We start from the raw sequence: 26,154 nt of genomic DNA, 5'->3' as shown, positions 1-26,154 counted from the left end.
AGTGCAAAACTGTTCATGATAACTGCAGTCCTAAAGTTAGCAAGACAACTGTAGTCCTCAGCCATAAAAGCATTACTGTAAGAGTCCAGATGATGCGGAGGAGGAGGAAAAGGGCATGAAATTTGTACTGTTTCGCCTACAGGTTCCACAAGTAGTCGTGCTCTGGATGTGAATTAGATCAGACGGTAAGTTAAACAATCTCAAAAAACAAAAAACATGATCTGCCTATCACTTTTAACTTGACACAAGAGAGCTAACGTTATCCCGACATAGCTAGCAATAACTTTCAGCTAACTATGTTAGCAAAACCTACTGCTAGTTAGCTAAATCCCATTCAATCTCTATGGAACGGTGGTTAGCTAACAGTTTACACGACCACGAGTTGGCCTAGTGGTTAGTGTGTCCACCTCTCGGTCGCGAGTTCAACTCACAGTCGGGTCATACCAAAGACCATTATAAAAATGGTACCTACTGCCGTCTGGCAAGGCACGCTGCAATACAGATGCAAGTGGGGAGTCAAACTCTCACGGTTACCAGAGGACACGCCCCCCACTGTAACCCTAGCTGTACAGGTGAGAAGCCGAGGGCTACGGAAACGGAGATCGGCACCGCCCAAATGCGCCTGATTGGCACGGGAAGGACTTTTGGCTTTAGAGTTTACACTTAGCTGAAAAAATAAAATAAAATCGATGTTTTAATTCCAAAACTAGATGTCTGTTGGTTTTCGAAGCATTTGATGAGGTCATATACACATAACTTTCTGGCATAAAAAGATACAATTGTCTCTCTTTTTCTTCGCTCCACTGCCGGCCATGTTTGTTGAAAATTTCAGAAACTCTCAGGTGGTCATGTGATTCACTGCTAGCACTCTGATTGGATGACTCGGATAGAAATTATGTTGCCCAATCTCAGTGGGAAAGTGTCAAAGCGCAATTGCCCGGCAACATTGCCCTAAAAGTTGCCCTGTGTATCATCACCTTTAAACTACTACGTTCATTCACAAAAAACATGAGCTGCCTATCACTTTTAACTTGACACAAGAGAGCTAACGTTATCCCGACATAGCTAGCAATAACTTTCAACTAACTATGTTAGCAAAACCTACCGCTAGTTAGCTAAATCCCATTCAATCTCTATGGAACGGTGGTTAGCTAACAGTTTACACGACCACGAGTTGGTCTAGTGGTTAGTGTGTCCGCCTCTCGATCGGGAGGTCGCGAGTTCTACTCACAGTCGGGTCATACCAAAGACCATTATAAAAATGGTACCTACTGCCGTCTGGCAAGGCACGCTGCAATATAGATGCAAGTGGGGAGTCAAACTCTCGCGGTTACCAGAGGACACGCCCCCCACTGTAACCCTAGCTGTACAGGTGAGAGGCCGAGGGCTACGGAAACGGAGATCGGCACCGCCCAAATGCGCCTGATTGGCACCCGACGTATAATATAACGTTAGCAAGTTAATTTTAAACGTTAGCAAGTTAATTTTAAACAAAATGCATTATCTAGCTACATTAGTTACCTTGGCTGGAGACGGGCAGGTTTTTTGTTTCACCTTGGAAAAACGCTTCTGTACAGCTGTAAAATAAAAGTTATGATTTGACCAGGATCCTTCGTTTACAATGATGATTAGGGGCTAATTGTTAAAAAAGCAAAATACTGGCTAAGAGCTGTTTTTTCACTTACCTAGTGCTATCTATAGACATTTTGTTTTCTCATTTCACTGCTCCTCGTGCTGCTCCTATGTTTAACCCTCTGGGGTCGAGAGCTTCGCCGGCGAAGCTTGACAGGTTTAGAATGAGTAGGTCATGTATTTAGATAAATATCTTCACAAGTCTTTTATCATACAAGCATGATAAACATATTGACAGAAACTTTATACTTTACACTTTCCTATGTGCCTGCTGCCAAATAATATTATAGTTTTTAAATGACCTAAATTAGATGAAACATAAAACTTGTCACCTTCCTCAGTCACACCGGAGTTGGAGCGCTGAGCGCACACTTACATATTCATAAAAGACTGTTCACATGGTAACGCCATGATGATCACTTTCACTCTTTCGGCTTCGATTGGTTTCTCTTTCATGGTGGGAACGCCCACTGTAAACAGGATCAAATCTGTCAGCCGTAGTTTAGGCTATTTGGAGGTAAAACTTGTTGCGAGATGGCACGCGGATTTTATGCGCTTCGGATGATTCGGGACCGCGATTCAATTCGATATTGAGAACTGCGACACTGATGATGAGCGGTGCCTTTTTTTTTAACTTCGACTCAATCCAGCCGAAGATCAACTTGGGTAAGTGTAAATACTTCTTCTATCTCTGACGAGCAGATCGGTTGATATGAGTGCGCTGTAGTGCATATACAGGAAAAACGACTGAGCAATTTTTACAGAGTTAAAAGTATTTTACTCAAAAACAGTTAATTTTGTTCTACTTTGCATTTAGAGAGTAAAATTTGGAGTTGGAGTGGGAGCAAAATTACAGAGTAATAGTGTAACAGAGTTGGTTATGGCTCTGAACTGAGTAAAATAGTACAAGAGTTAATTTCAAGACCCACTGAATCGAGTCAAATACCAAAATAAAGTCAAATATCAGATAAATGAAGGTGTTGTAAAAAACAGTTTTAGAACCGTGTTGGAATGTGTGAAAAAACATGACCTTACCCATTGGGACTTGACCTGATGGGACTAAGAGATAGCAGTGGGAGGGGTTTTCACTCTTTTCATTGAATGGAATGGAAATTTTTACCCTTCTCATTGAATACCCCTCCGACTGCCAACCCTTTATCCCAAAACAATAGGACATAAATTTTTTGATGGCTAGTTAATTGTCCAAATCAATGGACCAGATGTAAGTTTTTGCGCTTGAGCCATTCCTAAGACTGAACGGAATCACCTCAAGTGATCAAAAGGGTTCGTCACAATGGGTAAGGTCATGTTTTTACACACATTCCAACGCCGTTCTAAAACTGCTTTTTACAACAGCTTCATTTATCTGCTCTTTTTTAAAAAGTACAATCATGACATACAAACTACAGAGACTGTATTGTAGCTGAACTTGTGCTGAATACAAAAAAGTCATATGACTTTGAAAATACTGCTTAGATTTGTTGAAACTGACAACAAAATCAGAGCACGCCAGAAAATACCCTCAGACCCCAGAGGGTTAAGAACTTTTATCAGGGTATTGTATAGTGGGACGATGCCGTAGTTCCTCCTATTGATCTTTCCGCAGAGAAGCTATGTACAGTACAGTACTGCTATCGCTGCATCCCTACCTCTGATGGTTTCCCTTCCAGAGAAGTAGAACTTTTTAGGATGCTAGAATGATTATACTGTATAAATGCACAATTGTAAGGAGTGTCTGCATTTCTGTAGCTGGAGGCGGTGAAGTCAGAGTTGGCAGGCGCTCAGGATGACCTCGATTCGTTCATCTGTAAAAGTAAATCCTTCATCCGTGAACTGAGGAACTTTCCAGAAGATGCAGCAGAAGCAGTCCGCGTGGAAATAGACACCATTGTGGACCAGTGGATGGACGTGAGATGCCGATAAATCTCTGTGCATTCAGACTACCATTATTATTAAAGTCCTTTAACCTCATGCTTGTGTTATTTTTCTTCCAGACGTCAGAGAGGATGGAAACTGAAGCAGATCGTCTTACATCCGCTCTCGAGTTATGGAATGACATTAACGCGATCGTTACTGACATCGAGTGTTGGAGCGCCACCTCAGTTAGTGAGCTCGGTGATGGACCCGTTAACCTCTTATCCAGTGCCAACATGGAGGACTGCCTCAGTCAGTTTAAGGTCAGAGCACACACCAGATGAGGAAAACTCATAAATTAATGCTGGACTTCTAGAAATGCGCAAGTGTGTACATATTTTTATTGATGGATGATAAAATGGTGTGTGTTTGAACAGCTGGAGATTGAGAGTAAAAAGGTGCTAATGGAAACCCTGCAAGGGAAAGTTACCGAACTACAGGAAGTGACGAAGAACCAGCAAAGTGACATCGAGCTCCAGGTAAAAACAATTCAAGGTTCTACAAAGAATCATTTTGGACAGCTAGGAATATCCAAGGAACCCTTGAGGAACCATGTTTGCGAGTGCCATTTTTACATTTTGTACCATCTACTTTTTAACAATGCAATTTTTTAGCGAAACATTTACAAGTACATTTTGTCAACTTTTTAGCCTGAATTTACTCTTGCACATCGTAAAAAGAAAAAAAAACAACGCACATTTGTGCCAAAGATAGCTGATGGCAAAGTTACTACAATGTCAAAGAAGCGTAAGTGCGGCAATGACGCTTGTCGAAAATCCACCAATAGGACGATGGGATAGTAGGATTACTGCCGGGTTTCCATGAGTCATGGAATTTCTGGAATATCATAGAACTTTAAAAAGTATACTCCAGACATGAAGTCAGGGGGTTTGATCATTTTTTTGGACCGTGTCATGGAATATCAGGGAATTTTCTTTGTTTATGTTTAAATTTGAGTTGCCGTTTATTATTTATCAAAGTGTAATATTTTTCATGCGGTGTTTTTCTTTATTGGGTTCTAAGCAGTGAAAAACTTTTACGGTTGGTATTGAAAACATCTGTGGACAAGGAAATAAAGCTTACGTGTTAATGGGTTTAAAACGCTGTCACTGGTTTTTGTCTGTTCAGCACAAAGGCAGCCTGTTTTTCTGTTCATTACCGGTCATGGAAATTCCGGTTTTGAGTCAGGGAGCTTGATCATTGACTTGGAGTGGGAACCCTATACTGTAAACTTACAAGTTAGATACAGATAAAACATATTGACAAACAGAAAAAGTATCCATGCTACCTCAAGCTCACTTTGAAAAAAGTTTGTCAGCTTTGGATCATACTTTTTGATGACCTTAAATCACAGGTCTATCGTCAGAGGATCTTCCTTGTACAATGTGACAGATTTATATATATGTGTGACATGTATATTTAAATAATATTGGCTGGCTTTATTCGTGGTATATCAGATATATTCTGTTCAGCTAGCATGATATTGAAGACGTACTCGGAATCATGCTAGCTAAATGGAATATGTACCACGAAAAAAAGCCGCGGCACGGTGGTGTAGTGGTTAGCGCTGTCGCCTCACAGCAAGAAGGTCCGGGTTCGAGCCCCGTGGCCGGAGAGGGCCTTTCTGTGTGGAGTTTGCATGTTCTCGCCGTGTCCGTGTGGGTTTCCTCCGGGTGCTCCGGTTTCCCCCACAGTCCAAAGACATGCAGGTTAGGTTAACTGGTGACTCTAAATTGAGCGTAGGTGTGAATGTGAGTGTGAATGATTGTGTGTCTATGTGTCAGCCCTGTGATGACCTGGCGACTTGTCCAGGGTGTACCCTGCCTTTCGCCCGTAGTCAGCTGGGATAGGCTCCAGCTTGCCTGCGACCCTGTAGAACAGGATAAAGCGGCTAGAGATAATGAGATGAATGAGATTATACATACACGCTCTGCATATCAGCATTTTCGAAGGCCAACGCTAGCTTACCTGCGAGTTGGCACTGTTAGCGCAACAGTGCAGTCACCATCCAGCCAGTGTAGCGTTCATCAGTAGTGTTACCGAAGGCCAACACTAACTTACCCGTGAGTTGGCACTGTTAGCGGCCATGTTTGTTGACAAATTGTCACAGTCATTCGCTAGTGCGGAAGTTTTACGTCTCCGACGTTTCTCTTTTCCAGTTTTTCGATGTCTGTTGGCAGTGTTGTAGTCGAGTCACTAAAGCTCGAGTCCCCAGTGTTCAAGTCCACGTCATTTCAAAAAATTTCGAGTCGAGTCCACTATTGATCCAAGTCGAGTCCGAGTCCAAGACTCCAACCGCACCATGTGACGGTGTCTGTTTCAGTGCCATGAACATTAGTTTGTTCCTGAACAGGTGAATGTGCTTCTCTTTATCAGGGAGTGTGAAGTATTCTGTCAGAGATGGTTGAGAGACGGATGGAAGTGCAGAAGGTGTGTTTATTAATACAAGTGAACACATAAACAATCCAGAACGGAAGGCAAAATTGTAAAATGGTGAAACAGGCGACAGGTCGAGCGAGACACAAACAGGCTATCGTAGACTCGGCAGTATCAAAGACGAGAAACAGGAAATCAGGGATCAGGAACCCGAACAAGGAAATAAGGTTCGGTAATGTGTCAGCAATGCAACTCAATACTTCGCAAAATAAGTGTGTTTTCACAGTTTTTATATCAGCGCGCTGATTGCGCCTTAATCCTGTGCAGGTGCGAGTCGTTAAGTGGACTCTCGCACGTGCTGTCTGGAGCGCGCCCGAGAGTCTATCTGATGCACGCACCAAGGCGTGCAGGTGTGACACTCTTGCACAGAATTAGTGCAACAATTAACGTAGATATAAATATCTTGTGCCAAATTATTATAGCATGTTACAAAAAATAAAGGGCGGCACGGTGGTGTAGTGGTTAGCGCTGTCGCATCACAGCAAGAAGGTCCGGGTTCGAGCCCCGTGGCCGGTGAGGGCCTTTCTGTGCGGAGTTTGCATGTTCTCCCCGTGTCCGCGTGGGTTTCCTCCGGGTGCTCTGGTTTCCCCCACAGTCCAAAGACATGCAGGTTAGGTTAACTGGTGACTCTAAATTGACCGTAGGTGTGAATGTGAGTGTGAATGGTTGTCTGTGTCTATGTGTCAGCCCTGTGATGACCTGGCGACTTGTCCAGGGTGTACCCCGCCTTTCGCCCGTAGTCAGCTGGGATAGGCTCCAGCTTACCCGTGACCCTGTAGAACAGGATAAAGTGGCTAGAGATAATGAGATGAGACAAAAAATAAAGAAAAAATCCGAGTCCTCATCTCCAATTTACGAGTCCGAATGCAGTTAATGCACGAGTCCGAGTCATCAGTGCTCAAGTCCAGGTCGAGTCACAAGTGCTTAAAATGCATGAAGAATATATAATAAAGTTCGGGTAGCCTTTCGGGTGTTTAACGCGTCTTTCTCTTTCCCAGCGAACACAGAAATGATTGTACGCATGCGCAGCAGAAAAGTTTTTCATTGGATATTCGCATCAGCTCTGACGTGTAACGTCATGTTGTTTTGCCAGCCATGCGATATCGTAAACCATATTCAACGCTCGTTCTCCATTGGGTAGAGTGACGTAAAACACACAGGATAAGCGATATGCGAACGATATTGCATGCTCATTACAGGGTCGCGGGCAAGCTGGAGCCTATCCCAGCTGACTACGGGCGAAAGGCGGGGTACACCCTGGACAAGTCGCCAGGTCATCACAGGGCTGACACATAGACACAGACAACCATTCACACTCACATTCACACCTACGGTCAATTTAGAGTCACCAGTTAACCTAACCTGCATGTCTTTGGACTGTGGGGGAAACCGGAGCACCCGGAGGAAACCCACGCGGACACGGGGAGAACATGCAAACTCCACACAGAAAGGCCCTCGCCGGCCCCGGGGCTCGAACCCAGGACCTTCTTGCTGTGAGGCGACAGCGCTAACCACTACACCACCGTGCCGCCATATTGCATGCTATCAAACCAAATGAATGAAACCCGCTAGAAGGGAATAGAACACCGTTTTTATTCCATTGAAGAAAGTGTCCTGTATGGATAATAATTTTATATGTATGTATGTATAATATAAGGCGATGGGAGCTGATCTGAGGAAGAAGATCTTCCGTGCTGAAGAGGTTTATGAGCAGGCCAGTTCCATCCTGAGGGACTTCAGCTGTCAGAGCCGTCAACTCCAGGACGTGATTTCCCACATGGCTGAACAACTGGACACCATCGAGAGCACGTTGTCCAAGCTATCGCAGTCATGTGACCCAGAAAATGTGGCCAAGATTAAGGTTAGGCTTTTCTATTTTCACCACTTGTACTTCTTAACACCATTCTTCTCACTCATCGAGCACATTTTGCCGCACTGCTGCACACCAGCATTACTGGAATCAGTGCCATAATGACTTGACTTTACTTTTTAACCACGGTATCTTCACTGATCGTCACGTTTTTTTTCGATTTTAAATAGGCGGAGCTACATATTAGCCTGGTTAGTGATGTCACTAAACCTATTGAAGAATGGATTTCCTTTGAGATTAGACAATGCCATGACAAACTTTCTAACTAGCTAGTTTTTTAGTGGTAGGGGAAAAAAAAACCCCAACCATTTGTTGCTATGGTAACAGGATATTTTCTACTAGCAAATAAATCTATCCAAAAATGACCATCCAGAGTCAGGTACTTAAATCCCACTCATTTCATCCTGCGAAGAAAGAAAGATATTTTATATATTCGTTGAAGCAGATGCATTTTATTAGCGCGTCTGGTCTTGAGGCCGATGATCTGTTGCTACGGCGTGGCGTCCATCCGTCGTCCACAATTCAGTTAAATTGTATCTCCTCCGTCAGTTCTACACGGATTTCCGTTCTGATTGTTTTGTTTGAAAGAACTCATCACTCCACACAAAACGTGGTCGTTGTTTTTTTTGGCAGATTAACGAATTTTCCAGGCCTCGAACTAGGATTGTATCTCCTCTCAGATTTCTCATCCGATTCCAGTTCTGATCAATGTTTTGGGTCGATCTTTCTTTCTTTTCTCGAGGAACAAAATTTAGTCCTTTGTTGATTTTCCTGTTGTGAACAATTTGTCGTAGAGGTTGGTCCTCTCTCTCACATCGTCACGTTTCAGTTCTGTTTGACGTTTCGGTTGTCATGGCAGGCCAGATCGACTACGTCCTTGACGTTCTGGTTCGAATAATATTCCTCCGGGATATTTTTAGAAGATTCTTGTGAATTATACTGTATAAGTAAGCAATAAAACACTTGGGTGCCTGCTGTAAGAAGAAAATATATATATTTTTTAAATTGGTCGTGCAATGAAGCGGATTTGCTGTCATTATTTGCTCATACTCATCATTTTTAATCATGACAAACATACGTCGATGTGATCATTTTGATGTTGAGCCACATTTCTCCGTTTTGGGACTGTTTTCCTCCCTCTTGAGATAAACGGTACGGCATACGGAAACAGGAAACAGCCGAACACAAGGGAGGAGCTTTAACTAATTAGCATAACTTGGTGGAACTGCGTCACACCAAGATGGCGACGCCACCAGGAAAACATCGTGACTCTGCATCGACCCTCGGAGAGTTTTGAGTCGCAGGGATGTAACTTGTGGTCGACGTTCACGGATAAACCCGTGAAACAAAAGACGAATATTTATATCTTTTCTCTGTTCCTGCTTTTGTGTTCAAGTTTCTTTCTCTGCAAGGTCAAAACATTAGGTGTAGAACTCCATACTCGCTACCGTGCCCGAGTCCAGCCCATGCATTCTAAGGCTAAGATACAGTGGTGCTTGAAAGTTTGTGAACCCTTTAGAATTTTCTATATATTTCTGCATAAATATGACCTAAAACATCATCAGATTTTCACACAAGTCCTAAAAGTAGATAAAGAGAACCCAGTTAAACAAATGAGACAAAAATATTATACTTGGTCATTTATTTATTGAGGAAAATGATCCAATATTACCTATCTGTGAGTGGCAAAAGTATGTGAACCTTTGCTTTCAGTATCTGGTGTGACCCCCTTGTGCAGCAATAACTGCAACTAAACGTTTGCGGTAACTGTTGAACAGTCCTGCACACCGGCTTGGAGGAATTTTAGCCCATTACTCTGTACAGGACAGCTTCAACTCTGGGATGTTGGTGGGTTTCCTCACATGAACTGCTCACTTCAGGTCCTTCCACAACATTTCGTTTGGATTAAGGTCAGGACTTTGACTTGGCCATTCCACAACATTAACTTTACTCTTCTTTAACCATTCTTTGGTAGAACGACTTGTGTGCTTAGGGTCGTTGTCTTGCTGCATGACCCACCTTCTCTTGAGATTCAGTTCATGGACAGATGTCCTGACATTTTCCTTTAGAATTCGCTGGTATAATTCAGAATTCATTGTTCCATCAATGATGGCAAGCCGTCCTGGCCCAGATGCAGCAAAACAGGCCCAAACCATGATACTACCACCACCATGTTTCACAGATAGGATAAGGTTCTTATGCTGGAATGCAGTGTTTTCCTTTCTCCAAACCAAACGCTTCTCATTTAAACCAAAAAGTTCTATTTTGGTCTCATCCGTCCACAAAACATTTTTCCAATAGCCTTCTGGCTTGTCCACGTGATCTTTAGCAAACTGCAGATGAGCAGCAATGTTCTTTTTGGAGAGCAGTGCTTTCTCCTTGCAACCCTGCCATGCACACTATTGTTGTTCAGTGTTCCCCTGATGGTGGACTCATGAACATTAACATTAGCCAATGTGAGAGAGGCCTTCAGTTGCTTAGAAGTTGCCCTGAGGTCCTTTGTGACCTTGCCGACTATTACACGCCTTGCTCTTGGAGTGATCTTTGTTGGTCGGCCACTCCTGGGGAGGGTAACAATGGTCTTGAATTTCCTCCATTTGTACACAATCTGTCTGACTGTGGATTGATGGAGTCCAAACTCTTTAGAGATGGTTTTGTAACCTTTTCCAGCCTGATGAGCATCAGCAAAGCTTTTTCTGAGGTCCTCAGAAATTTCCTTTGTTCGTGCCATGATACACTTCCACAAACTTGTGTTGTGAAGATCAAACTTTGATAGATCCCTGTTCTTTAAATAAAACAGGGTGCCCACTCACACCTGATTGTCATCCCATTGATTGAAAACACCTGACTCTAATTTCACCTTCAAATTAACTGTTAATCCTAGAGGTTCACATACTTTTGCCACTCACAGATATGTAATATTGAATCGTTTTCCTCAATAAATAAATGACCAGGTTTAATATTTTTGTCTCATTTGTTTAACTGGGTTCTCTTTATCTACTTTTAGGACTTGTGTGAAAATCTGATGATGTTTTAGGTCATATTTATGCAGAAATATAGAAAATTCTAAAGGGTTCACAAACTTTCAAGCACCACTGTAGCTAAGCGCTAGCTAGAACGATTTAGTTATCGGTCCACGTCACATGTTGCTTTCACGAGGCAGGCTTTCCTTTTCTTTTCCGTTGGAGGGAGAGCCGAGTCCGCCATGTTCACCCACGCTGAATTGTTTTGGTTAAAAGTAGCTCAAGCACGCCCCACGGTGGTCGAGTGATATTGTTGCTCACTTGCTTCGGCGATCTCTGGAATCGTAAAATGCGGGATGCTATATTTTTCCTCACACACAGGATACACGGTGTGTACAGCAAGCGAAACATCTCGAAACTCCAACAGCGAAAGAAATCGAACGTTTTTCCCGAAATTCAACTTTCCAAAGCGTAAACTCCTCTTTCTGAAAAACTTACCACGATGGAAAACTTCCTCACCTTTTCAGACACCTAAATAAACGTTGATTAAACGTTGTGTCCTTTCATAAAATATTCTTTGTTGTTATTAGACTTTTCATAAGTCCGCCGTAGACGTCTCTGTGAACAAGTTGTTGCTATAGAAATGATAACGTATAACAGAACGGGCACATTAATATACATAAACCTGATGCGCTGTTGCAGAAAATTAATCAACGCTTTCTGACTTCTGACTAATCAGAAGCCAGAATAAAGTGCATCTTTAATCGGATATGGACTATAAAATGGCTGGAAATGGCCAAAAAAAAAAAAGTCCACTTTTTTTTCCAGATCTACTCATTGTTCCTCTTCAATGTTGGAAGATCTGATTCTGTTATAAATAACATACGGCGAGGATTACGGTTCAATATTTATTCTGGTGGTTTTGTTACTTCAGGAGCTCCAGAAGACTCTGAAGCAGGTGGACGGTGATTTGGACGTGACGTCCGAGTCTCTCCGAGTGCTCTGTAGAGCGTACCCAGCTCGGCAGCTCACCGCTCTCGGGGAGAGCATCACTGAGCTGGTGAAGCGGGGTGAAGCAGCCACTCAGCGTTCCAGCCGGGTCCTCCGAACTCTACAAGAAACACTAGTGCACAGGTTTAACGGTAAGACGATCTACAGCAGGCGGGAGAGCTTCTACCGAAGTCCATATATACTGTACATGTACACCTGTTACCACACACACACACACACACACACGGTCTCTTCCACAGACACTCTGACAGCTCTCTTTGGGAATTGATTAGGCTTCGTTACTAGGACAACAGAGAGCTTTTTTCCCCGTCCAGACCCACCCACGCAGACCATCTGCTCTCAGGCTGTACTGTACCTCGCTTTGCCTCATCTCTGTCCATCTCTCATCCTTTACTCATCCACAGAACTCACACAGGATTTCCACAGTTGGCTCTCGGAGCTGAGAGCAGGTACCGAGGAGCACTCTGAGGACGTTCCTGAGGTTCCCGCTCAGCTGCACAGGCTCAAGGTAGCATCATATTGGATTTATTCCAGTTGATCTAGATTCAGAAAATACCCTTTCACCTGGCGGACAGTTCACCTTCGAGGTCGGAGTGCACAACGTCACGCACTTCCGTTGATCGTTTTCCGATAACGGTGTCAGATCCCTTTATTGAAATGAAACAACAGCGTAGTCCAGTCCGTGGCTATACGCCTCTGCTATCGAAAGAAATCCTACGACACGTAATCTATCAAAACAAAAAAAGAAACGAGTCTTGATCAATATCAAATTGCAATATCCACATTCACTGGATATGAGCAATCACACACTCTGATCGGCTACACTACTACTAGGATATCAGCTCATACAGTGCCTTGCAAAAGTATTCATCCCCCTTGGTGTTTGTCCTGTTTTGTCGCATTACAAGCTGGAATTAAAATGGATTTTTGGAGGGTTAGCACCATTTGATTTACACAACATGCCGACCGCTTTAAAGGTGCACATTGTTGTTGGTGTTTTTTATTGCGACACAAACAATAATTAAGATGAAAAAAAAAACAGAAATCTGGAGTGTGCATAAGTATTCACCCCTTTCACATTAAACCCCTAAATAAGAGCTGGTCCAACCAGTTCACTTATTAATCATATAATTAGTTGATTAAGATCCAATCAAAGTGTCACATGATCTGTCACATGATGTCTGTATAAATCTGGAAGGACCCTGACTCTGCAACACGACTAAGCAAGCAACATGAAAACCAAGGAGCTTCCAAACAGGTCAGAGACAAAGTTTAGATCAGGGTTGGGTTATAAAAAATATCCCACATTTTGAATATCCCACAGAGCTCCATTAAATCCATTATAGCAAAATGGAAAGAATATGGCACCACTACAAACCTGACAAGAGAAGGCCCCGCCCACCAAAACTCACAGACCGGGCAAGGAGGGCATTAATCAGAGATGCAACAAAGACACCAAAGATAACACTGAAGGAGCTGCAAAGATCCACAGCGGAGATGGGAGTATCTGTCCATAGGACCACTTTAAGCTGTACACTCCACAGAGTGGGCGGGGCTTTATGGAAGAGTGGCCAGACAAAAGTAATTGCTTAAAAAAATCACGTTTGGAGTTTACCCAACAGCATGTGGCAGACTCCCCAAACACATGGAAGAAGATTCTGTGGTCAAATGAGACAAAAACTGATCTTTTAGGCCATCATGGGAAATGCCGTGTGTGGCGCAAACCCAAGACCCTGAGAACACCATTCCTACAGTGAAGCATGGTGGTGGCAGCATCATGCTGTGGGGATGTTTTTCATCTGCAGGGACAGGAAAGCTGGTCAGGACTGAAGGAAAGATGGATGGCACTAAATACAGGGCAATTCTGGAGGAAAACCCGTTTGAGTCGGCCAGAGGTTTGAGACTGGGACGAAGGTTCATGGTCCAGCAGGACAATGACCCTAAACATACTGCTAAAGCCACACTGGAGTGGTTTAAAGGGAAACATTTAAATGTCTTGGAATGAGCCCAGACCTCAAGCCAATTTAGAATCTGTGGTATAACTTGAAGATTGCTGTAGACCAACACAACCCATCTAACTTGAAGGAGGCGAAGCAGTTTTGCCTTGAGGAACGGGCAAAAATCCCAGTGGCTACATGTGCTAAGCTAATAGAGACATACCCCAAGAGACTTGCAGCTGGAATTGCAGCAAAAGGTGGCTCTACAAAGTATTGACTTTGGGGAGGGGAGTGAATACCTATGCACACTCCAGATTTCTGTTTTTTCATCTTAATTATTGTTTGTGTCACAATAAAACAACAATGTGCACCTTTAAAGCGGTCGGCATGCTGTGTAAATCAAATGGTGCTAACCCTCCAAAAATCCATTTTAATCCAACAAAACAGGACAAACACCAAGGGGGATGAATAGTGTTGCAAGGCACTGTATACCGTGAATAGAGAAAAGCAAAATGGTGGAGCGCATCAAGTCAGATATATCACTTTATCAAGTATTTCAAAGAAACAGAAATAGCTAAATAAAATAATAGATTTTTTTTCCCTCATGTCTCTTGTTCCACACTCCAGCCCAGTCGGTGATGGTAATGCACCTTTAAGTTGGTTTGCCAACCGCCAAAAAAACCCTAAAGAAGAAAATGGCAGCCCATGTTACTGAACCAACTGAGGACAAAATATAAGCTCTATTCGAAGACAAAACCCCCAAAAAGTACAAAAAAGAGCAACAAAATTTGAAATAAAAATTTTTGATGGTAGGAGCGTATCTTTTTTTTCCAAGCATTATTATTATTATAGAATTTTCCACAAATTGCTACTGCTATTTCAGCAGTTTGTTTACATTCGAAGCGGAAATTATTTTGTCGGACGTTTTGTATAAAGATTTCATTTATCGAATTTGCAAAAAATAACAAAAATGCTTTGTTTCTCAAAACCCAGTGAATGTCAAAAGTCAAATCAAAGTCCCTCTCACGCCAGAATCTGGTCTTCCCAGGCAGTCTCCTGTCCCAGTACGAACCAACTCTCCAAATTTTACTCTCTAAACTCAAAATGGAGCAAAATTAACTATTTTTTGAGGAAAATACTTTTAACTCTGGAAAGACTGCTCAGCCATTTTTCCTGTCTGTGCACTACAGCGCGCACATATCAACCGACCTGCTCATGATAAATAGAAGAAACGTTTACACTTACTCGAGCTGATCTTCAGCTAGATCGAGTCGAAGTTAAAACAGGCACCGCTCATCATCAGTGTCGCAAATCTCAAGATTGAATTGAATCACTGTCCTGAATCACGAATTCAATCGCTGTCCTGAATCATTCGAAGCGCATAAAATCTGCGTGCCATCTCGTAACAAGTTTTACCTCCAAATAGCTTAAATCAGGGCTTTGAACCGGTTCAAGGAACGAAAACGAAAACCGGGAACTTTTTCTATTTCACATGGAACAGAAACGAAACCAGAAACTTTATTATTTTTTATGTTCCGGAACAGAAACGCTTATTAAAAATAATGGTAACCGGTTAATACCGGTTTTTATTTCATTCCTCAAAATTTCCGTAGCCTACAAATAAAAAAGTCATTCTTCTCCTGCGCAAGTTTCTATGACCCGCTGGGGTTCACTTCCTGTGTGACGTTCGCTGACTGAATGGAGAGAGCGGGAGGGTGGACTACTATCACGTCTCCACATCTTAAATAAGAGGTAAATATTGCAGTCTATCGTTATTCAAAAACGTCAATTTCAAACACGATATCAATATATTTGTCCACGTTAATGAGAGGCTCGCGAACATTAAATGACGTTAACCTCTGTTAGCCTATCAATGCATAGGGCCTGACTAGCCTTTGGTAACACACTAAACGAATTATCTTTCATTTTTGGCACTTTTTCTGTTTGTGTAGATGGGAAGACATACTGAGAATCCAAATCGCCAACATTTGAAATAATAATTGTTTTGAATTATTTCTTGTCTTATTTAATGAAGGTTGTAATAGAATTAGCCTACATTTGGCTTAAGCTGGATGAGACAGAGACATAATTTTATAGCCATTTGTTAAACAGCTGACAGGGAACATAATTAACCGTTCCGGGAACGAAATTTTTTTGTTCTAACCGGTTCGGGAACATCTATTTAATGGTGGAACCCAAAACCGGAAACGTTAAAATTCCGTTTCTGTTCGGAACGAACCAATAGGAAAAAATTCTGGTTCAAAGCCCTGGCTTAAACTAAGGCTGACGGATTTGATCCTGTTTACGGTGGGCGTTCCCACAATGAAAGAGAAACCAATCGAAACCGAAAGAGTGAAAGTGATTATCATGGCGTTACCATGGGAACAGTCTTTTATGAATGTGTAAGTGCGCGTTCAGCGCTCCAACTCCGGTGTGACTGAGGAAGGTGACGAGTTTTATGTTTCAGGTCATTTAAAAACTGTAATATTATTTAGCAGCAGGCACATAGGAAAGTGTAAAGTATAAAGTTTGTGTCAATATGTTTATCATGCTTGCATGATGAACAACTCAAAGATATTTATCTCAATACAAGACCTACTCATTCTAAACCTGTCGAGCTTCGCTGGTGAAGCTTTTGACACCAAAGGGTTAAAAAAAACTGTTTATAAAGTCAAATATTTTACCCAAATCATAATTAAATTATTCAAACGAAGCCAGACACTAACACAGTAACGCACCCACCACCGTGCTTCAGGTGTCTCTGGAGCGGGTCAACGAGGGGGAGAAACTCCTGACTAGACTTCATGAAGAAGAAGAGAAGCTCCTAGCACACCTGTCTAAATCTGCAGCTGGAGGAGTGCGGGAGGGCGTGGCCTCATGTCAGCTGGCGCTGGACGGGTTTACTGCCGCCTGCAGACAAAGAGTGCGGTGTTTAGAAGAGAGCGCCGCCCTACAGGACGGGTGAAGTGTTAATTTGATTGTGATGTGTTTTCTACAGCTCTTTCTTTCCTCGTGGTTTATTTTATGAACTGCGCTTCGGTGGCTGTACGTTAACTGTGTTACTGATGTACTTACGCAGCCATATCCGATATCGTTGTTCGATCTGAAATATTTACATATGTACAGTAAAGCACATACATACATACATACATCATAAAGCTAGAATAAGGAAGTTTATATCACGATTCTTGATGGCATTTCTGCCAAACCCAGTTATACCACGATACGCAGGTTTACTCATAAACCGCCATGACAGCGATGTGAAAAGGTGAACGCTGTTCTGTTCCTCCACTCAGGGGGAACACTCATCTGGGAAAAGAGAGATACAGCCAGAGAGTTTCATGTAACAAGTGAGACTGATTGAGAAAAAGAGAAATGGAGATATGGAGAGAGAGAGAGATGGCAAAGATAGAGAGATATGGATGGATGGATGGATGGATGGATGGATGGATGGATGGATGGATGAAACACTGAGAGAGAAACAGAGAAAGAGACAAGGAGAGAGACGTGGGGAGACAGATATAGATAGAGAGAGATGACAAATGGAAAGAGTGAAAATGGGAACAGAAAGAGAGATGGATGGAGAGCAAAAAACCACAGAAATTGAGAAAGATGGAAAGAAAGAGAGATGGAGGAAGAAAGACAGACAGAAATGGAAACGGACATGGAGAGAGATAGACAGACAGAGAGGGAAAGAGAAAGAGAGTACCAGAAATATATGCAGAGATAGAGAGATACAGACAGACAGAAATGGAAAGAGAGAGATGGCTGGAGAGATTTAAATTGAGAATGATGGCGAGAAATCGAGAAATGGTAGAAAGATGGAGAGATAGATGGAGAAACAGAGAGATGCAGAGAGAGGGATAGATGGAGAGAGAAATAAATGGAGAGAGCGATAGATGGAGAGAGGAAGACAGATATGGAGAAAGAAAGAGAGAGGGATGGAGGGGAGATAGATGGAGAGAAGAAGAGAGAAATACATGGGGAGAGAGTGAGAAATGGAGAGATGGAGATAGATGGCGAGAGAGAGATAGAGGGAGAAATAGATGGAGAGAGATATATATAGATGGAGAGAGAGAGATGGGGAGAGATAGACAGAGGGAGAAATAGATGGAGAGAGACAGACATGGGGAGAGAGATAGATGGAGGGAGAATAAATGCAGAGAGAGAGATAGGTGGAGAGAGTTAGATGAAGTGAGAGATGGAGATAGATGGAGTGAGAAAGATAGATATAGAGAGAGAGATAGGTGGAGAGTGATAGATGGGGAGAGAGAGATGGAGAGTGATAGATGGAGAGAGAGGGTGAGATGGCGATAGATGGAGTGAGAGAGACAGATGGAGAGAGAGAAATAAATGGAGGGGAGATAGATGGAGAGAGGAAGACAGAGATACATGGGGAGAGATGGGTGGAGAGCGATAGATGGAAGTGAGAAATGGAGAGATGGAGATAGATGGCAAGAGAGATAGAGGGAGAAATAGATGGAGAGAGAGATATATAGATGGGGAGAGATAGCTAGAGAGAGACAGACAGATGGGGAGAGAGATAGATGGAGGGAGAAATAAATGCAGAGAGAGAGAGATGGAGATAGTTGGAGTGAGAAAGATAGATAGAGAGAGAGATAGGTGGAGAGTGATAGATGGAGAGAGAGAGATGGAAAGTGATAGATGGAGAGAGAGGGTGAGATGGCGATAGATGGAGTGAGAGAGACAGATGGAGAGCTAGATGAAGAGAAATGGAGAGAGAGGGATGGAGAGAGAAATAAATGAAGGGGAGATAGATGGAGAGAGGAAGACCGAGATACATGGGGAGAGATGGGTGAAGAGCGATAGATGGAGAGAGTGAGAAATGGAGAGATGGAGATAGATGGCGAGAGAGGTAGAGGGAGAAATAGATGGAGAGAGATATATAGATGGGGAGAGATAGAGAGAGAAAGACAGACAGATGGGGAGAGAGATAGATGGAAGGAGAAATAAATGCAGAGAGAGAGATGGAGATAGATGGAGTGAGAAAGATAGATAGAGAGATGGAGAGTGATAGATGGGGAGAGAGAGATGGAGAGTGATAGATGGAGAGAGAGGGTGAGATGGCGATAGATGGAGTGAGAGAGACAGATGGAGAGAGAGCTAGATGAAGAGAGAGAGATGGAGAAAGGAAGAGAGAGATGGAGAGAGAAATAAATGGAGGGGAGATAGATGGAGAGAGGAAGACAGATACATGGGGAGAGATAGGTGAAGAGCGATAGATGGAGAGAGTGAGAAATGGAGAGATGGAGATAGATGGCGAGAGAGGTAAAGAGATATATAGATGGGGAGAGATAGATAGATAGAGAGAGAGAGACAGACAGATGGGGAGAGAGATAGATAGAGGGAGAAATAAATGCAGAGAGAGAGATGGAGAGAGATGGAGTGAGAAAGATAGATAGAGAGAGAGATAGGTGGAGAGTGATAGATGGGGAGAGAGAGATGGAGAGTGATAGATGGAGAGAGAGGGTGAGATGGCGATGGATGGAGTGAGAGAGACAGATGGAGAGCTAGATGAAGAGAGAGAGATGGAGAGAGAGAGAGGGATGGAGAGAAATAAATGGAGGGGAGATAGATGGAGAGAGGAAGACAGAGATACATGGGGAGAGATGGGTGAAGAGCGATAGATGGAGAGAGTGAGAAATGGAGAGATGGAGATAGATGGCGAGAGAGATAGAGGGAGAAATAGATGGAGAGAGATACATAGATGGGAGAGATAGAGAGAGAAAGACAGACAGATGGGGAGAGAGATAGATGGAGGGAGAATAAATGCAGAGAGAGAGAGATGGAGATAGATGGAGTGAGAAAGATAGATATAGAGAGAGAGATAGGTGGAGAGTGATAGATGGGGAGAGAGATGGAGAGTGATAGATGGAGAGAGAGGGTGAGATGGAGTGAGAGAGACAGATGGAGAGAGAGCTAGATGAAGAGAGAGAGATGGAGAAAGGAAGAGAGAGATGGAGAGAGAAATAAATGGAGGGGAGATAGATGGAGAGAGGAAGACAGATGCATGGGGAGAGATGGGTGGAGAGCGATAGATGGAGAGAGTGAGAAATGGAGATAGATGGCGAGAGAGGTAGAGAGATATATAGATGGGGAGAGATAGATAGAGAGAGAGACAGACAGATGGGGAGAGAGATAGATGGAGGGAGAAATAAATGCAGAGAGAGATGGATAGATGGAGTGAGAAAGATAGATAGAGAGAGAGATAGGTGGAGAGAGAGATGGAGAGTGATAGATGGAGAGAGAGGGTGAGATGGCGATGGATGGAGTGAGAGAGACAGATGGAGAGCTAGATGAAGAGAGAGAGATGGAGAGAGAGGGATGGAGAGAGAAATAAATGGAGGGGAGATAGATGGAGAGAGGAAGACAGAGATACATGGGGAGAGATGGGTGAAGAGCGATAGATGGAGAGAGTGAGAAATGGAGAGATGGAGATAGATGGCGAGAGAGGTAGAGGGAGAAATAGATGGAGAGAGATATATAGATGGGGAGAGATAGAGAGAGAAAGACAGACAGATGGGGAGAGAGATAGATGGAGGGAGAAATAAATGCAGAGAGAGAGAGATGGAGATAGATGGAGTGAGAAAGATAGATATAGAGAGAGAGATAGGTGGAGAGTGATAGATGGGGAGAGAGGGTGAGATGGTGATAGATGGAGTGAGAGAGACAGATGGAGAGAGAGCTAGATGAAGAGAGAGAGATGGAGAGAGAGGGATGGAGAGAGAAATACATGGAGGAGAGAGAGACAGACATGGGGAGAGAGATAGATGGAGGGAGAATAAATGCAGAGAGAGAGATAGATGGAGAGGGTTAGATGGAGTGAGAGATGGAGATAGATGGAGTGAGAAAGATAGATATAGAGAGAGATGGGTGGAGAGTGATAGATGGGGAGAGAGAGAGAGAGGGTGAGATGGCGACAGATGGAGAGAGAGCTAGATGGAGAGAGAATAAATGCAGAGAGAGATGGAGAGAGTGAGAGATGGAGATAGATGGAGTGAGAGATAGATAGAGAGAGATAGGTGGAGAGTGATAGATGGGGACAGAGAGATGGAGAGTGATAGATGGAGAGAGAGGGTGAGATGGCGATAGATGGAGTGAGAGAGACAGATGGAGAGATAGCTAGATGAAGAGAGAGAGATGGAGAGAAATAAATGGAGGAGAGACAGACAGATGGGGAGAGAGATAGATGGAGTGAGAGATGGAGATATATGGAGTGAGAAAGATATATATATATATATATATATATAGAGAGAGAGAGAGAGAGCCATCGATGTAACAGGTTTGATGATATCAGAATTTTGCTTCTTTTCTTTCTCCCGAGACGGAGTAGTGGAGTTTATCGTCTTTTCTCGCTCAGCTCTAAACTCTGTTGAATTGCAGGTCTGATTAGTGAACTTTACTGCACACTTTTTCTACACTGCTTTTAACAACAGCCTTTTGGCAAAACAGAAACGAATAATCCTTCCAAACTGCCTATTAAAATGTTATAAAAATATTCACGTCACATGCCTTCAAGCCCAGTGTGTGATTTAGTGAGCAGGCTCGGTGGAGACCATTTCATTTGGCTATGCAAAGTGTAGCAGCTAACTGCGTCACCGAGAGCTCAGGACAGCAGTCGGACAGGAAAAAGAACTCGACTGCAGTAATGGAGGCTCTGTAAAGGTTAAAGGCGTCCTTGACTGGTTTATGTCATAAACTGCGGTGTTACAAAACAGCAGCGTACTACAGCGCTGTGCTTTGGATTTGACCACACACTTACCTTCCTGTATCACCAATGTGTTTAGGTTGGAGGTGTGTGTTGACGAGTTGAGGGACTGGCTGCAGAAGATGGAGGAAAACCTGCAGAAAGAGGCGACTCTGTATGGAGCGAGCCAGCCAGGAGTCCCAGACTGCTCCGCACAGCTGAAAAGGGTGGAGCAAATCCACAAAGAGCTGCTCGCAAAAAGGTTCGTTTTAACGTGGATGATTTTATGAGGGTTCTTATTATTTAAAATCAAATTAAGCATTATTTCTCGGAACGTATGTTACGTTAAAATGATCAAAAAATGAGTTACGGTAATTACAACTTGTAAAAACTGTGAACGTTGCCGAAAAACTTGCAATTACAGGTTAGGAATGAGAAATTTCTGACAGCAGTGAACCACTTTACATCATTAAGGCCTCTGCATGCTCTTGCGACAAGGCTTTCGCAGATAGCTTTTCGCAGACAGTTGTAATTTATCGTTGAGCGGGGAGTAATAGGCGTGCGCGATGTTATTCACCGGCACAACGCAAGGGGGCGCGAAGTCGCTAGGAGTAGTTGGTGGGTGTGGTTAGTGGAGTGTTTATCCTCCGGTTACTTATAATGACTAGAACTGGAGTCGTATAGATGTACGTACTTCCTCGATCAACCGCTCTTCGTGCTGCTCCATCTTCGCTCGTGTTTTTAAAAATGGCGGTCGTGAAAAAAACCAAACCGGGTAAGTAGGGAAGCGGAAGTGCGTGTACAGCGGATGTAGAGTGGACCAATCAGAGCCCTCTTGTCTGCAGCGCTGTCTGCGAGGCTTCTGCGGTGGTCACAATTTTTGGGAGGTGCACGCAGAGCGTCTGCGAAGGTGGGGGGGGCTACGCAGACACTGTCTGCGATGCTATCTGCGAGGACTGGGTTGTCAGCATAAATTGGCCTTTAGAGTTACCATCCAATATTATCGCACATAAGAACGAATCGGTATTTTTCCGGTAGGTAAGTTTAGATTATCTGACACAAAGGGAAGAGGCTCATAATTGCTATCGAACTGGACAATAATTATGTTTACACGAGTGTACGGAGTAAGAAATCGTTCAGGTAAAAAAGCAGACAATGCAAAGATACATGACTTATTAAAACACAACCCGAGCACCAAACAAAAGAAAGCACCCTCCCTGAAACGGTGTGTGTTCGTTCTCAGGCCGTCTCTGGAGCGTCTGTATCAGGCCTCTCTACCCCTGTCCGAGGTGAACAGCGTCCCCGGCGAGCTCCTTTCCTCCCATCAGGCTCTGCTTCAGGAAGCCTGGACTCGACTGCACCACCTGCAGGAGTACCAGGCCTTCGGGGAGGCGCTGAGGGCGGTGGGGGACTGGCTGGAGGAGGTCAAGGGCAGGCTGGAGAAGCTGGAGAGCACCGAGGGGAACAAACAGGAGGTGGAGGAGAGACTGCAACGAGTGCAGGTATGAGGACAAAAAGAGGGTCAGGATCGAGCCTTGATGACTCTGAGACGGTCAAGATCCATTGCTTCAGTCGTTTTTTGCCCCAACGATTATGCTGTTTTGTAGGAAGTACTATCAGATAGGAAGGTCTATCAGATATATTCCATTCAGCTACTCGTCTTTATCTTTTTCAATATCATGCTAGCTGAATGGAATATATCTGATATACCACTCAATGCCAGCCATTATTATTTAATTATTATACATACAGGACACTTTTTCAATGGAATTAAAACGTGTTCTATTCCCTTCTAGCAGGTTTCATTCATTTGGTTCGAAGGCATGAAATATTGTTAGCATATCGCTTATCCTACGTGTATTACGTCACTTTACGCAATGGACAACGAGCGTTGAATATGGTTTACGATATTGCATGGTTGTCAAGACGACATGACGTCACACATCGGAGACGTAAAACTTCCGCGCTAGCGAGTGAGCGACTGGGACAATTTGTAAACAAACATGGCCGCCAGGTTTGCGTCGTTAAAAGCGGAAGATTTTGAGAGAAGTTTGAAAGACAAAGACGCGTCAAACACCCTAAAGGAATGTGTATGTACAATAATAATAATAATATTGGCTGGATTTTTTTCGTGGTATATCCGATATATTCCATTCAGCTAGCATGATTTTGAACTCAAATGGAATATCTCTTGTCTATCTATCAAGGACTCAACACCAGCCAATATTATTTAAATATGTCGCCCAGATCCGCGATGTATTTCATATGAAAAATGCTGCATTCAGAAATTTTTGATTTGTCGATTTGTCCGGTGGAAAAAATAATAATAATCTGTGGATTACAGAAAAAATGAATATCACTGCACAACCTTACGCAGTGTCAAATAAGTTACACCAGAACAAATAATCCATATGAGTGATTAATATGGACGACTCCATAATTATTGGCACCCTTGAAAAGCATGATTTCACAACACACACATTTGTAATATTTGTGTTATTTGTAATATTTGTGTTATTTTTATTGCCTTTTTTTTAACCCCAATTCATGCTCATTTAGCATTTTAGTTGACAGGAATGATTGTTCATCATAGCTATTGGACGAGCAGTGCAAAATTAGGCGTATTTAAAATCTGTCAGTGCATTTTTTTTTTTTAATAGATTTTCAACCCTACTTTGATCTGATGGCAGAATTATTGCCAAAATCGTGACCCGTTTCCTGCAACTCCTTGCAATTTTTTCTCCGATATACAGTTAGGTCCATATATATTTGGACACTGACACAAATTTTGTTTTTTTTTACCTGTTTACTGAAACATATTCAAGTTATAGTTATATAATGGACATGGACAAAGTCCAGACTTTCAGCTTTTATTTGAGGGTATCCACATTACAATTGGATGAAGGGTTTAGGAGTTTCAGCTCTTTAACATGTGCCACCCTGTTTTTAAAGGGACCAAAAGTAATTGGACAATTGACTCAAAGGCTATTTCATGGGCAGGTGTGGGCAATTCCTTCGTTATGTCATTCTCAATTAAGCAGGCCTGGAGTTGATTTGAGGTGTGGTGCTTGCATTTGGAAGATTTTGCTGTGAAGAAAACATGCGGTCAAAGGAGCTCTCCATGCAGGTGAAACAAGCCATCCTTAAGCTGCGAAAACAGAAAAAACCCAGCCGAGAAATTGCTACAATATTAGGAGTGGCAAAATTTACAGTTTGGTACATCCTGAGAAAGAAAGAAAGCACTGGTGAACTCATCAATGCAAAAAGACCTGGACACTCACAGACGACAACAGTGGTGGATGATCGCAGAATAATTTCCATGGTGAAGAGAAACCCCTTCACAACAGCCAACCAAGTGAACAACACTCTCCAGGAGGTAGGCGTATCAATATCCAAATCTACCATAAAGAGAAGACTGCATGAAAGTAAATACAGAGGGTTCACTGCACGGTGCAAGCCACTCATAAGCCTCAAGAATAAAAAGGCTAGATTGGACTTTGCTAAAAAACATCTAAAAAAGCCAGCACAGTTCTGGAAGAACATTCTTTGGACAGATGAAACCAAGATCAACTTCTACCAGAATGATGGAAAGAAAAAAGTATGGCGAAGGCGTGGTACAGCTCATGATCCAAAGCATACCACATCATCTGTAAAACACGGCGGAGGCAGTGTGATGGCTTGGGCATGCATGGCTGCCAGTGGCACTGGGTCACTAGTGTTTATTGATGATGTGACACAGGACAGAAGCAGCCGGATGAATTCTGAGGTATTCAGAGACATACTGTGTGCTCAAATCCAGCCAAACTGATTGGTCGGCGTTTCATAATACAGATGGACAATGACCCAAAACATAAAGCCAAAGCAACCCAGGAGTTTATTAAAGCAAAGAAGTGGAATATTCTTGAATGGCCAAGTCAGTCACCTGATCTCAACCCAATTGAGCATGCATTTCACTTGTTAAAGACTAAACTTCAGACAGAAAGGCCCACAAACAAACAACAACTGAAAACCGCTGCAGTAAAGGCCTGGCAGGGCATTAAAAAGGAGGAAACACAGCATCTGGTGATGTTCATGAGTTCAAGACTTCAGGCAGTCATTGCCAACAAAGGGTTTTCAACCAAGTATTAGAAATGAACATTTTATTTACAATTATTTAATTTGTCCAATTACTTTTGAGCCCCTGAAATGAAGGGATTGTGTTTAAAAAATGCTTTAGTTCCTCACATTTTTATGCAATCATTTTGTTCAACCCACTGAATTAAAGCTGAAAGTCTGAACTTCATCTGCATCTGAATTGTTTTGTTCACAATTCATTGTGGTAATGTACAGAACCAAAATTAGAAAAATGCTGCCTCTGTCCAAATATTTATGGACCTAACTGTACGTATTAACACGCTGCTTCAACATGCAGCAAATAAAGCTACTTATCCAGTCACGAAACAGTGTTGCTCCAGTCTAAGTATAGTATAAATATTCTACATTGCAGGAACAGACTCTTCATCAAATATTAATGGTAGTGGGGTGCCAATATTTTTTAAATCAGACTTTTGCATGAAAGGAATGACATTATTTTAAAAAGAAGTATGGTATGAAAGCAACCGCATCTGTTTGAGGTCAAAACACTGCTAATTTCACGTGCGATTTGCTTTATACGGCATCCTTGGGTGCCAATAATTTTACGTA

The 26,154-nt window shown here is 42.8% G+C and overlaps 1 protein-coding gene across 1 annotated transcript in view; it reads left to right on the top strand.

Annotated features, from left to right (window-relative positions):
- The window catches only part of syne1a (spectrin repeat containing, nuclear envelope 1a), a 491,960-nt gene that overhangs the window by 168,130 nt on the left and 297,676 nt on the right, over positions 1-26,154 (top strand). Inside the window, 9 exon segments of the mRNA XM_060915606.1 lie at positions 3,382-3,540; positions 3,627-3,809; positions 3,924-4,025; positions 7,640-7,843; positions 11,750-11,957; positions 12,231-12,334; positions 16,519-16,724; positions 21,572-21,733; positions 22,715-22,973. Of these exon segments, the coding sequence (XP_060771589.1) occupies positions 3,382-3,540; positions 3,627-3,809; positions 3,924-4,025; positions 7,640-7,843; positions 11,750-11,957; positions 12,231-12,334; positions 16,519-16,724; positions 21,572-21,733; positions 22,715-22,973 (1,587 nt within the window).

Source organism: Neoarius graeffei, chromosome 3, assembly GCF_027579695.1.
Source record: "Neoarius graeffei isolate fNeoGra1 chromosome 3, fNeoGra1.pri, whole genome shotgun sequence".
In the NCBI taxonomy this organism is placed as follows: domain Eukaryota; kingdom Metazoa; phylum Chordata; class Actinopteri; order Siluriformes; family Ariidae; genus Neoarius; species Neoarius graeffei.
This window is presented reverse-complemented; position numbering and strand designations above follow the sequence as displayed.